Source organism: Charadrius vociferus, unplaced genomic scaffold (assembly GCF_000708025.1).
Source record: "Charadrius vociferus isolate BGI_N301 unplaced genomic scaffold, ASM70802v2 scaffold7, whole genome shotgun sequence".
NCBI classification, from domain to species: Eukaryota; Metazoa; Chordata; class Aves; order Charadriiformes; family Charadriidae; genus Charadrius; species Charadrius vociferus.
Genome location: NW_009649308.1, coordinates 8,505,951 through 8,520,091, shown reverse-complemented (window position 1 = coordinate 8,520,091; position 14,141 = coordinate 8,505,951). Strand labels below are relative to the sequence as shown.

The following is a 14,141-nucleotide window of genomic DNA, read 5'->3' as shown; positions in this document are numbered from 1 at the left end:
AGGGCATGGTGACGTGCCCTCTATGAGAGGACAGGAGACAGGTACTTACTTCCCTTCTTGTGACTGGAATGTGCTTCATTTTGGGTGGCAGGACATGGGGGGAGGCTGACTGAAAGACCAGCCGAGGGGCAGCCCTTGGCCTCAAACAAACAGCTAAAAAAAATACTGGGTTCCATTTGTGTGTAGTGCGAGTCAGCCAACCGGTAGCCAAAGACGGAGAATAAACACACACACATTTACAAAAGCGCTGGACACAAGAAGTGAGGCTGCCACCCCGGCCCGAGCCTGTGGTCAAACCCTGAGCACGCCGTAAGATCCACGCCCATGCAGGCTCCCAGGAGTACGTGCAGGTGCTGTATGGAATTTTACATAGGTATGGGGTGTTTTTTTTTTCCTTTTAAAATTTTTTTTCTTAAATAAATAAACTTTTCTGTGCTTCTTAAACTCCCCGACTTTACTGCTGTCATGCTTCTGTCCCGAAACACGTGAAAACCACAGTGAGCCATCGAGCCATTTTCACACATCTTCATTGCATCACAGTCAAGCTCTTGATAGGGTTTTTTACCTTTTAACAAATTAAAAAATGAAGACAACCAGTCTTTTAAAACCTTGGAATGGAAGTGTTTAAAAACTATTTACCTATGCATTTTGCAATAGAAACAGCCTATTTCTAATACTTCCAAAAATATATATAACTAATTGCCTAATGTGAGGATAGCAGTCAGAAAACCCAAGATGGTTCCAGAGATTTTATAGTATTTGTCTCTTTCCTTTCTGCAAGGCCAGTGCTATTGTCAATCCCAACGTACCAGGTGAGTCTGCAAAAAATGTACAAGACCTGCCCCTCTCACGACCGGGGGTGGGGTTTTGGTTTTTTTTGCTTGTTTGGGTTTTTTTTGATATATTAATATGGCTCTTCCACATTTCCTGTCAGAGCTGGGAGGATATAAGTGCAGCTGCCATCCTTCAGTACTGAGTGACTGAGAATTTAGTGGCAGAGAGGGTCTCAAGCACAGAGCCACAGGGATGCCAGAGGTGCGTTTCCCGGCATGTCAAACAGTTTCAGCGCGGCAATTACAGTCCATGTTGAAAACAGCGACTGGCAGAGATTATTTCTGTTGAATCCTGTCCCAGGAATTTTTTTTTAGAAGAAAAATCTCTAGATTTGCTGACGCAAAGAAAAATAAATATAGTATTTAATAAAATAAAAAGTAAGGCCTCTTATTACAGCAGTTGTCTTTAAAAAGCCAGTACCAACAATCTTGTGTATCTGGGGCATACGCTGATCAAAAAATAGTATAATAATGCTACCATTTGATTTCCCTGTTTTTCATTTCTGTTATCTTCGGGGAAGTTGTGGCGGTGGGTTTTTTTTCAAGTAGAGATGCTGAGTGAGTACTTAGAGGTAAAGAAAATAAATAGGAAAAAATCCCAATCAAATAGTGTAGTCTGTCAACGTAAGTATTTCTATCATATGTCCAGCAAATATGTGCCATTAAAAAAGTGCTTCTCCTTTTGAAGGACGGCTGTCAGTTCCTTTGTGGGCAGGAAAAAGTAAAAGCTATACTGGAAACAGAAACTGTTACTTATTTCTTCACTTCTCACACGGAATACAAACGTGTTTCATTCAGATGAATGCTTCACAAATTGAAGGCAGCCCATCTCAAGCCGGAATTACTCTCTTGCTCAAGAAAGTCTCTGCCCCAGATAGATGGCTTGAGCTGACAGAAAAAAACTGGGACCTCACAAAAGAAACAGAATCTTCTGAATAGAAGAGAGTCGTCTAGGTTGGAAAGGGCCTTCAAGAGCATCGAGTCCAACCATTCACCTAAGCACTGCCAAGTTACCAGTGAACCATGTCCCTTGCCACTACATCTAAAGAGTACCCAGCAAAGCATACATCTGTCCAAGCCATGAGCAGACAGTTTCTCCAGGAGAATGCTGTGGGAAATGGTGTCGAAGGCTTTACTGAAGTCCAGGTAAACAACATCAAGTGGGCCACCTTGTCATAGAAGGAGATCAGGTTTGTCAAGCAGGACCTGCCTTACACGAACCCATGCTGACTGGGCCTGACCACCTGGTTGTCCTGCCTGTGCTGTGCAATGGCACTCAGGATGATCTCCATAACCTTCCCCAGCACTGAGGTCAGACTGACAGGCCTGCAGTTCCCTGGATCCTCCTTCCAGCCCTTCTTGTAGATGGGCGTCATGTTTGCTCACCTCCAGTCAACTGGGGCCTCCCCGGTGAGCCAGGACTGCTGAGAAATGATGGAAAGTGGCTCGGTGAGCACCTCCACCAGCTCCCTCAGCGCCCTCGGGTGGATCCCATCCAGCCCCAGAGACTTGTGTGTGTCTCTGTGCTGTAGCAGGTGACTCACCATTTCCCCTTGAATTGCGGGGACTTCATTCTGCTCCCCCTCCATGTCGTCCAGCTCAGAGGGCTGCGTAGCTGGGGGACAGCTGGTCCTACTATTACAGACTGAGGCAAAGATGGCATTAGGTACCTCAGCCTTTTCCTCATTCTTGGTCACTGTGTTTCCTCCCCATCCAATAAAGGATGGAGATTATCCTTCGCCCTCCTTTTGTTGCTAATGTATTTATAGAAACATCTTTTATGGCAGTAGCCAGATTAAGTTCTAGTTGGGTTTTGGACCTTCAAATTTTCTCCCTGCATAAGCTCACAACCTCCTTGTAGTCCTTCTGAGTTGCCTGCCGCATCTTCCAAGGGTCATAAACTCTCCTTTTTTTTTTCTGAATTCCAGCCAAAGGTCTCTGTTCAGCCAGGCTGGTCTTCTTCCCCGTGGGGTTGTCTTTCAGCAGATGGGAACAGCCTGCTCCTGTACCTTTAAGATTTCCTTCTTGAAAAACATCCAGCCTTCCTGGACTCCTCTGCCCTTCAGGACTGCCTCCCAGGGGACTCTCTCAACCAGGCCCCTGGACAGCCCAAAGTCTGCCCTCAAGGAGGTGGCAGTTCTGCTGACCCCCTCCTTACTTCTCTGAGAATCGAAAACTGTCATTTTGTGGTCACAATGCTCTAGACGGCCTCTAACTGTCACAGCCCCCACAAGTCCTTCTCCATTCACAAACAGCAGGTCCAGCGGGCACCTTCCCTAGTTGGGTCCCTCACCAGCTGTGTCAGGAAGTTATCCTCAACACACTCCAGGAACCTCCTGGACAGTTTCCTCTCTGCTGTATTGTATTTTCAGCAGACATCCCCCCCTTGTTCGGTTCCACTTGCAGAGCCTTGTACCTATAGTGCAAGGGTACCTGGGAAGGTGGGGTGGTGACAGAGGAGACACGCCTGCTGCACCGGGCAGGAACTTATCGCCATTGCCCCCCTGTCGCTTGAGTCACCACGTTCAGCCAGGCAGAGAGAGGAAAGGGAATCCTCCGTATCGTGCGTCCTCTCTGCCTGTCAGACCCGTCCCAGGGAAGGTATGGTGCGATTCCAGTAGTCTGTCTCTCTCCTGCACTCCCTGATGCTCCTCAACCTACTCACCTCCTCCCGGGGCTCTGTCACTAAACCCAGGTTTCTCTGCCTGTGCCCACCTCGCACCAGTGTGGTCACTGCTGCCGACCCGTCCTGGCGTAAGAGCAGGGCACAGTCAGACACCGGGGTGGCAGCACGTTCCCACCGGAGCCCTGTCTGGGAAGCTGCATCAGTCATGGTGGGTGCAGAGCTCAGAGAGGCTGTGACTTTCCGCTGGGTGGAAACCATCGCTCCCTGGTCGAGCTGGCAGAGCTTCAGCACCCTTCCCACGCAATCTGCTGCGCCGTGCCCTGTTTGCCCACCCTGGTCTATAGCACTCCCTAGGGCCGTCTTTTATCCAGGGGTGGGGTGGGAGGTGGCCGCTGTTGTTCCTGACCCTGGTCCAGTCTCCTCAGCTGCTGTGGTGGGAGCTGCCAGCTCCCAGTGGCTCTCTCGGCTCCTCCAGTTCAGGAAACCGGAGCGGCTCGCCTCGGCATGGGATTTGGGCATCTGAAAATCAGACCTGTTGTGCTTCCCAGGAAATCAGGAAAGGTTAATTTGTACCTCACTGTAGTGACTCAATGAGCGTTGCCTCCGTCTGTCGCCTCAGCCAAAGACACCGGGACGGGCAGAGCGAGCAAGGGCAGGTTAATTTGGCAGTATTAATGACAGTTGGAACACAAAGACTGTTAACTAAATAAGAAGCCAAAGCCAAACAAGCTACTGGCCTAACTCAAGAATAGTCCAAGCATCCTTCATTCCTACTGGCAAAACATGAAGGTGGTCAGTACCTTAAAGGCTACTGAGCCCTTTGCAGGGTCAGGCCTAAACATGGAGATCTACAGCAGAAAGCTGTTTCACTCCCCCCCCCAGTGCGTGTTGCTTCAATTGCTGTTTTGAAGGTCTTTGATCAGTTGTACTACTAAAATACAGCAACAATTACTCCATGCAAATGCTTTTTCTGAGTGAAGCCACATTGTGTCTTTTTTTCAGAAATGAATAAATAAAACACAAATTGCATACTTAAACTATTCTGCTCCCTTACAAATTAGTTGACTGGCCAAACACCACCCTCAGTCACATCCCAGATTCCCTCTCTCCCAGTAACTCAAAGCCGCATTCAGCAGCGCTTGCTGTAGGCAGGACAGCAGAAAGCAGACTGGCATGATGCCTCTAGATATTTCTGCCATCCACTCTGCGTTTCACACGTCTGCTCTCACTCAGTGCAGAACTCCAAGTTTCAACGCACTCTCTTCCAGAGCTGTCTGCTGCACCGGCTCATGCAGATCTAAACTGCGGAAGGTGTCACTCACTCATGTCGGGCTCAGTTTCCGTGGCAGAACTCATGCCCCTAAAGGACGCTCACCTGCACGCGAGCCTATGGAGCAGCTCCGCTCCCTCCCACTCTGCCGAGTGGCACAGATGCTCCTAAACCTTCCCCAGGAGCTACAAGACGACCAGGAGAGTAAGCACCCTCAGAAGTGACACCACCACTCAGCTCTGTTTCACCCTTCTCTACTCCCGCACAGACTCAAGACGGCTAATCCCACCAGTCCGCGCATTTCCCAGCATGGCTCCGATTCACCTCGGGAGCAGCCCACTGCCAGTTTGGCTCTGATGCGGGATGATTAGCCCGGTCCCAGGAAGAGGCAAGCACCCAGTGCTGGTTCACTGCCGCTTGCCGCTACAATAAGCGCCTTCTTCCAGCCCAGGTCTGCGGCTGCTGCGGCCGCTCCATGCTCTGCAAGGGCTCTGCTGGGGCTCAGCGCCAGGCAAGGCTGGGCTTGCTCTCACCTCACATTTCTCACCGTTTTGCATCAGGGGAGCCCTTTCGGAGCACACTGATCTTTCTGCTTTTTCATAGTAGTAAGACTCTCATCCAGGCAAACAGATTACAATTAGTTATACAAATCAAATCGTCAAGAACCGAAACACTATATATTCACAGTTGAAAACCTGTATCCCAACAGGATGTTTTGTCTGCCCCATTCTTGATTTCTTTTTGGTTGGAAATGCAATTTCACTTTTTTCCTCATCTAGAAGTACCACGACTGGGCAAATACCAGGGAGTGGGCCGTATTCAAAAGGCAGTGCAGTCTGGAGTTTATGAATGAAGGAGACCCGTCTCCAATGCCAAACCATACCAAAAAAAAAAACCATAAAAGGGACTTTCCGTCTTTAAGAAACAACTGACAATTTAAAAGTGAATGTACAGCTTATTCACAGGGTGAGAAGGAAGGGAATCTTCCAACTGAATTTGCTTTACCTTGGAAATGGCTGAGGCAGCAAAGCATTTTCGGTCATTACCTCTGTCTTAAGCCCTGTTTCATCTTAAAAATAAATTAAGGAGCCAGAAAGCAGGAAGAAGACAAATGATAATCTTTTACTCCTCGAGGGACTGGGTTGTTCTCCCTCCTACCACCATGACTGTGACCGTTGGTTTGTTCATCCATCCATCTGTCCTGCAGCACAAGAGTTGAGGTTTTATAGAGTTTTTGTTCTCAGTCCTGCTCTGAGCTGGCATGGGAGAAAGCCGGCCTGAAGCGCTAGCGGCTGCTGTTCTTAATCGCTTCCTTTGCTGCAATGATCAGAGGAGTCAGGCTGGAGAGAGGCTTGGCTAACTTTAAAAACGGATGCTGCCCAAAGGAAAAAAAAGAAATGAACTGTTACTTTCCAAACTCACTCACAGGCTCAAGCAGTCCTCCTGTGGTTACCAGGAATGCACAGAAATAGGACCGAGGGGACCATCTGTACCTGCGTCTCCATGGCCAGTACCTTGCTGTCACAGGCAAACACGGCCCGTAATCCTATTAATCCATTTCTCAAGGTGTGTTCGGCTTGTTGGGGTTTTTGCCCTGCCAGTGCTCTGGGAACGCTGCTTGCTGTCCCAGGGCCTTGTTCCTTTCAGGAAACTCCAAATACTTACTTAAGTTCCCATTTTCTAAAGACATGGGCTATTTCAGTTGTCAAAAAAGATGAGGGGCAGAAGCCACTCCTCAGGGAACTCCAATACCTCTAGGAAACGTTTATCCCAGTAGTATTTAGGCCCATGTGTCACTCTGAAGGCCACTGAGGTACAGGTTTTCAGCACCAAGACAAGAGCAGGGAGACAAGTGACAGAGCGCTGACAGACTCAGCTCTGGGTTGCAGTGAGAGCGGTGTCTGCCATCCCACCCGCTGCCCCCCCCGCGCTGGCTGGCACCTTCACAGCAGGGACAGCTAAGTGGCACGTGCTGCAACTCCTTATCTGCCACAAAACCTGGCAGTAAACCTGCAGCACTTCCCATCTACTCGATTGCGCCAGGCAGCAAATGGAGCTGTGACAAGTCCCGCCCAGCCGTCCCTGTTTCGGTGGCAGAAACCTCTAAGAGTGGGGCAGGATGGACAAGCCGGGGCCCCTCTGATGCTCACAGTGAGCACCCCACAGCCCCTTCCTTCCCACAGCCAAACCTCTGACCGCTTGGCAGGGACTGATTTCACTGGGTTCCTCCCTGGTCATATCTCTCTATACGGTACCCGCCAATGCCATTTCAGGCCTCTGTACCTGGTATCATTCCGCTTCAGTTATTTTGCCACCATGTGAAACTGAATATACTACCAAAATACAAAATAAGGCCACAAAAATGGTTAGAGGGATGAAACACCTCTCCTATGGGGACAGGCTGAGAGAGTTGAGGTTGTTCAGCCTGGAGAAGGCTCCGGGGAGACCTTATTGTGGCCTTTCAATCCTTAAAGGGGGCTTACAAGAAAGACAAGGACAGACTTTTTAGCAGGGCCTGTTCTGACAGGATGAGGGGCAATGGTTTTAAACTGAAAGAGGGTAGATTCAGACTAGATATAAGGAAGACATTTTTCATGCTGCGGGTGGTGAGACACTGGCCCAGGTTGCCCAGAGAGGTGGGAGATGCCCCACCCCGGGAAACATTCCAGGTCAGGTTGGACGGGGCTCTGAGCAATGTGATCTCCCTGAAGATGTCCCTGCTCACAGCAGGGGGGTTGGACTAGATGACCTTTAAAGGTCCCTTCCAACCCAAACCATTCTATGATTCTACTTCTTTTTCATTTGAAAAGCGCCGAGACCAGAGACTAATATGAAGGGGTTCCACCTGACGCCTTTGAGTTTAGCTGATGAGAAAACAATTACATAGTGCAGCTGTTTCACTTGCAGCTGCTTTGCATTTTACCTGCAGAAGTTCCTTGGCAGACCCTCGCCTGTCCACGTCCATCTCCAGGCAGCAGTTCAGAAAGTCACGAAACACAGCGGACAGTCGCTCGGGGTTCTGCAGCTCTGGTGTCCCGTTCGTCGCTATCAGATACAACGCCTACAGGAAAAGGAAACACAAGACTCCACCTATTTCTTTTCATATCCATAACTGCCCACATAGACCCCATTTTTTAAGGTCCAGTCTCCAGTGGCAGTTTCTTCCCTGGCAGAGGGTTAGAGATGATTTTTTCCATACCAACAAAAAAACCACCCTGATGCAGCTACAGCTATTCCAACATCAAAATGATCTTGCCTTGACAGCTGATTTCATTGGCTGACCTAGTTAGTATGAACTACATCAGCAAAAGCACATTTTGCTTCTCCAAGTATTGAAACTAGCTTTACAGGCTATTTTAAAGAGTGAATTTGGTCTAACTATATTATTTCAAAGGATTTTTACATAAAATGCATCTCTGCAGTGCTCAATGGTCCCTAAAGTACAGCTTCCAAAAAACAAAGGTAGTCACATTTTTTGGTCCGTTCTTGATAAAATGGTAACTGGATGAAAAAAAGTAAATCCATCAGCGTATTTCTTGGATAAAGAAACAGAAACATTTGGAACCTCATTTTCAAGACAGACACCTAAGTTGCATGCACAAATATATTATGAAGAAAACGCATAACTGGGCAGACAAGAGCCACCTGCAACTATGTCTTTCAGCAGTCTCAAAATTCCAGATCAGCTTCACTTATGTGGTAAACCAAAAATTTTTAATGGTCTAATCAGAAAAATGAGTAATTCCATCCCTACGGTAACCCTGTGCTAGTTTTGATACTCAAATAAATACATTAAGGATGTCCCTGTCCCAGAAATTGCCAAGGAAGAAAAGGGAGGTTTTGGCAGCTGCGATGTTGAAAGCTCAGCCTTGGTGACATGGAGAAAGTGTTTTGGACTATGAAAGAAATATGTTCACTAAGTATTTCAGCAAAAACGGACAAGTAGCAGAATAGACTATTTTGCCTTTAAACTATAATCTTCACATTTGGGGCAAGCTTCCCAGTGAGAAGAATTGGCAGGTTGTTCATCTCTCAAAACCACTGTTTTAGAAAACTTTTTTTTTTTTTACTTTTTTTAGGAGAGATAACATTAGATCTATTACACTCATTTCATGTTTTCAGGGTCATCTTCACAGACAGAAGAGCAGCTTAAAGCCCACAGCAAAGTGTTACCTGAGAACTGGGAGCATTTGTCTGCGTTAAGGGTTGAATTCCCTTCCGCGATGTCCACAAACGTCCAACTGCTCAGCCGAATGCACGGCTGTTCTGTGCACACAGCCCTACCCAAACACTTCCAAATTCCAGCCTTTCTCCTCCTCGATAGCGTCTCGCCTAAGCTAAGGCTAAGTTCCTTAAGCATAGCCAAGGACGCTCACTGCCGTGCAGCTGACAGCGTTCATGCAGCTTAGCAAGTCATCCCGGTATGCCTTCGGCCAAGGAATTACAGCGTAACTTTGCAAAACACAGGGTGAGCTTTATCCAGTGTGGTTCACTCATAACCAAGGTCTGACATGCCGAGAAGTCAGAAGGATGAGTTCATTCTGCTTTTGCAAGATGTTATTTAGGAACATAACACAAACGTTTTGAACCGTTCAAACTTAAACTGCCAAAATATGCCTAAAATATACACTAGTAATAACAGAAATAGGCCTAGGAGTCTTCCATAAAAAATGTCTGCCATGATAATAATAGCTCTGCGCTACTGGCATTGAAATGAACCCTGACCAAATTGACTTTGTTATTATCCTCTTAAATACAGAGGGAAATTTCCAAGCCTAAAAAGGCAAATGAACTACCCTAGAGTAAAAACAATAAAAGGAAGTTTCTTTACTTTTCCCACAACGTAAATGTCACAAAATCAGTCTTATCCTGTCCATCTGCAGCTGACCTCGGCCACTGCACACAGTGCCGAGCTGGCGTGACTGTCCCCACTATGTCTAAATTGTGCTACCTGAGGGATGTTGCTTCTCTTGCGGTAAAGGACTACAGCACCAACATCAGCCTTGAAATTTTATTCCAGCTACATTCCCTTTACTGTGACACAGGAGTGCTGGGACAAACGGAGCTCTTTTAGTTACTTATTTCTTCACAGAACATGAATTATGAGGAAGAGTTATCTTTAGCTAGGTGCTTGTCCCGGTTCTGGCGGGGATAGGGTTAATTTTCACGGCACACAGCTGGGTAGGCTGACCCAAACTGGCCCCACAGGAGCGGGCTGGGGGCCTCCTCCCAGGTTCGGTAGGTGAGTGGTGGTACATTAATCGTGTTTTGTATATTCCTTTATCAGTATTATTGCTGTCGTTTCCTCTTTCTTTTGCTGGTCTGTTAAACTGCCTTAATCTCAACCCACGAGTTTTGCCTTTTTCTTCCGATTCCTCTCTCATTCCAGCCAGGGACGGGGCGGGGGTGAGCGAAGACCACGTGATTCTTTGTCGCTGGCTGGGGTTAAACCATGACAGTACTGCACCTTTTAAATATTTCGGCAACCACGGAAAAAGGTCTACAGAAAGCTGAAGTACCTTTGTATCATGTATCATTTGGTTTCCTACGATACAGTCGGCAAAGAAAAACAAGAACAGTAGAAAGGAAATGAGTGTGTGCAGTAGCTGCAAAGGGGCGATAAGCTCATTAATTTGTTTAACATACCAAGAAACAAGAAAGGATTCAGCATACAATTATAACTGTAGTCTGTGAAAACAATATCCTAAAGTTATGCAGGCCACCCAGATACATGACAGAACAATATACAGATGATTTAAAAGCCTGAAACTGTAGAAGATCCACAGCATTTGGAAAATATGCTACAGTTCTGAGCAAAATCGATGTGCTGTGGTTAATAAATGAAAAAGTAAACAGAAATGCTTAGCATTTGGTTTGTTGTTTTTATTTTAAATTGAAACTGGGGAGGTGCGACCTGTATTTCAAGGGATATCTATCGCACCAATGTTTGTCCCTCACACCTTAGGACAGAAGGAAATCACAGTGAGAAAAAACAAATACCATCACAGAAATATCCAGGACATTCATAGCTGGAAAATGGTTCATTCCTGTGAGTTCTGCACAGGTGTAAAGAACCTGAGCAACACGGCATGCGTTTGGTCTACACGTGGAAAACAACAACTGCATCAAGACTGCTGTTAACTGTATGATTAATGATCCTTTAATGCCCCTATAATTTAGTTATATATTTAAATTAGTGTCAGTAACTGAAGCTCCTGTGTGCCTTCCATTATTAAAACAATCATTCATAAAAATGAAAGAACGTCCTTTTGTTTCCAGGCTTTGCAGAATTCCCTGAATGGGGTCTAAATGTGACTATTAAACCAAAGAACTACTGTGTGTCATCAGCTGAAAAACTTTGCTGTAAAAACACGTCTTGCTTATAAGCTCTCCTGCTTGGATGCAGCTGAGACCTCTCACTGAAGTCTCTGATTCCACATACAACAGCAGGTGGATCCTGTCCCCACTGGGGTTGATTTGCTTTAATAAAACTAGCTGATAACGGGGCAACTTCAAGCAGTCCATCACAAGCTGTTCACTGTTCCCAGCTCAGGGGCAACCACCTCTGCAAGAGTCCAGGAAGCTAATACAGATGCTACCAAATTCAGATGCCTGATTTTAATCTACTGCAATTTTACTCAGACACCTGAAGGTGCCTTGAAACTCTAACTGTTCTAGTTGACCTTAACTCCAGCAGGAGATGAGGCGTGCATGGAGAAAAAGAGCATGTCAGATAATCTGGCTGGGTAAGGGCAGAAATAGCTGAATGTGAATTTGGTCAGAGATGAGAAACCCACTTGTCCTGCTAACAGTTGACCTGAGGCTTCCTGAGGAGCCCTAAGCAACACCTGAGGTTAAGGAAGCAGGGAATTTTCAGCATTCAGACCAATACTGTTAATTCTCTTCATCTGTTTTTCCTGCCTTACACAAGGCAAATGCATTTTTTTGCAAGGGTCTTCCATGGAATCAAGTGGAATATGGGGTCTTCTCTTCGCAGCAAACTGAAGCAAAACTAGTGATGTGCAAAAGTGTCTGCTGGTAAAACTGGGCTGCAGTAACGCAGGCCTACTGCCACCCTGCCAGCTACGGTGCACTCTGCTTATTCAGCATCGGTCTGAATCCAAACCCCTTTCTTTCTTCTCCCTCCTCACAAGGTGGCACAGCACACAGCGCTCCACATGTGTGCACTGGAACCAAAAACACCAGGGCACCTACCAAACCAAAGGAAGTCTTCCAAGAAAACTCAGCAACCTTTTTTCAAGAAGAGTAGAAGACTGAAATGTGTGTAATTGTTGTACTCTTTTCTTAGGCAGCACGGCTGCGGCCGTTTCCTCACCATTCTGTTTCCTCTTTCAGTCCGCAGTACACAGTCTGGGTGCCACAGACCAGAGACAGCACAACCTTACTGCTATGAGAAAAGCTCACGGTCACGCTCTATTTTAATTCTAACCTTAACAAAAATTATGAATGTATACACATAGGTCAAAATTAATTTCCTCAAATTCCTGCATCCTATTAGGAATCACCAATGCAGCATTTAATGTTGTTTCAGCTGTCAGTCATGAGGTTTTATCTGTATACATTCCTCCACTGTTACACGCTCATTCGGTATGAGAACCGGTCATTTCATTTTAAGGGATTAGAATAAAACTGGAAACTTCAAAACATTAAAAATGCATTAGTTTACAACTCGTACCTGTGCTAAAACATACTTTTAGAAATGTATTTGGTAATAAGTAATTATGACATTACTATAACCAGTGACACTTCCTGAAAGGCTCAGGAAGGCAATCAGCACTGATCTGAGTTTGGAAAGACTCCTCTGCCTGCAGATACAGTTGAAGTGCTTGTCAGAAAAACGCCCCAACTGGAGAAACTTGCCACTGAAAAAATTCTTGTCGCTCAGAGATACAGCTCAAAGAAAGTTCAAAACCAAGCATCGTTGAAGACAAAAATGGCATACGTCTCAACTGGCTACATGTCACTTCTCTTTTGAGGTTCTCCCACTGATGTAACCAAAGCTACGGTATATGCTGATATGCTCCAGCAACATTTTTAGAAGTGGGCCTTGGTGGGGCTAGTTCACGCTGACATGACTGGGATTTTGTCTCATGGGAGACAAAACATGGGACAGTGGTATCTGGTTTCATTTGCACCTTACCCTGAGAGGATTTTCATTAAGGTAAGGAGGTTCTCCTTCCACCATTTCTATTGCCATGATCCCAAGCGACCAGATGTCCACTTTGGGACCGTATGCTTTTCTCGTCACCACTTCTGGTGCCATCCAATAAGGAGTCCCGACCATTGTGCTCCGTTTACTCTGCTCAGGGGTGATCTGAGCACAGAAGCCGAAATCAGCTGAGGAGAAAAACGAGTATTGTTAAAGCCAGCTTGAATCATGAAACCAAGCAAAAAAAATCCCCACTATATACCTGAGAATGTGCTGTTGGATGTATCTGGAAAAGCGGCCGTGCTCTTTACTCAGTGCTGTAACCAAGGAAATACTGACTTGGCCACTTAAAAAACCCCTCAAGTTTCATGCAGTGGCTTTTATTCACTTGAAGCTTTAGGTTGTAACTCCCTCCCTCTGGGAGGGACATACACAAACCAAAGCCACTCTTTACACCTTTTTCCTCTCTCTGCCTCTCTGCACGTTGGCATTGTGCTCTGAGCTTGCAGCAGTGGTCGGTGCACTACACCACAGGCATCACTTTTGGGTAACTGGCAGTCAGTCAAAAGCAACCCCACACCACATCCTGGGAACGCTGCTCCTGCCCAAGAATACCTACTCAATTTGACAGATCCGTCCATTCCGAGAAGAATATTGTCGCTTTTGATGTCTCTGTGAATCACTTGGTTTGAATGAAGGAAATCCAGTGCTTGCAGGCACTGATAGATAAAAAAGAAACACAAGGGTAAAAATTAATGACCTGATTTCATCACACAAGAAAGGAAATGGCTCTAAAAGATTTAATTTCTAGATGAATTGTGAGTAAGAGCAGAATATTCTGCTGTCAAGAGGAATAGCTTGCTGCTTCAACACTATTAGAGTAATAACTTTCTAAATGAAGGCATATTAGCTTTTGAAAGAGAAATGTCAATTATTGTTACAGACTATCCCCTGAAAGCACAGAATGACTGCTGCTGCAATGAATGCGCAATCTCCATCCATACGACAAACTATTGTTTGCCAAAAAAGAAAAAGTCCCTTCCTTCGGTATGAAGTGGATCACTTCCAGGTGGGAGGTTGCGTGACAAGGATTTTATTGTTAGGCTCTACAGCCTAAGGATTTGGAAGTAGCACGTTAGTCATTTTTCAGAAGCAAAGACCATTTTGGGTGGAATGCTGTCCTTTTAAGCTGAGGACAGAGATAACTGAGTCTCTAATTTTTCTTTGCTGTTATTTTAAAAT

General features: G+C 46.1%; 1 protein-coding gene across 3 annotated transcripts in view; it reads right to left on the bottom strand.

Moving 5' to 3' along the window:
* Positions 1–5,844: 5,844 nt before the first annotated feature.
* The window catches only part of PAK3 (p21 protein (Cdc42/Rac)-activated kinase 3), a 38,390-nt gene continuing 30,093 nt past the window's right edge, over positions 5,845–14,141 (bottom strand). For all 3 annotated transcript variants that reach the window (XM_009889300.1, XM_009889299.1, XM_009889298.1), the window contains 4 exons: positions 13,519–13,618; positions 12,891–13,087; positions 7,653–7,790; positions 5,845–6,104 (listed from right to left, as the gene is read on the bottom strand). In XM_009889300.1, the coding sequence (XP_009887602.1) occupies positions 6,015–6,104; positions 7,653–7,790; positions 12,891–13,087; positions 13,519–13,618 (525 nt within the window). In that variant the 3' untranslated portion in view covers positions 5,845–6,014. The remainder of the gene's footprint in view (positions 6,105–7,652; positions 7,791–12,890; positions 13,088–13,518; positions 13,619–14,141) is intronic.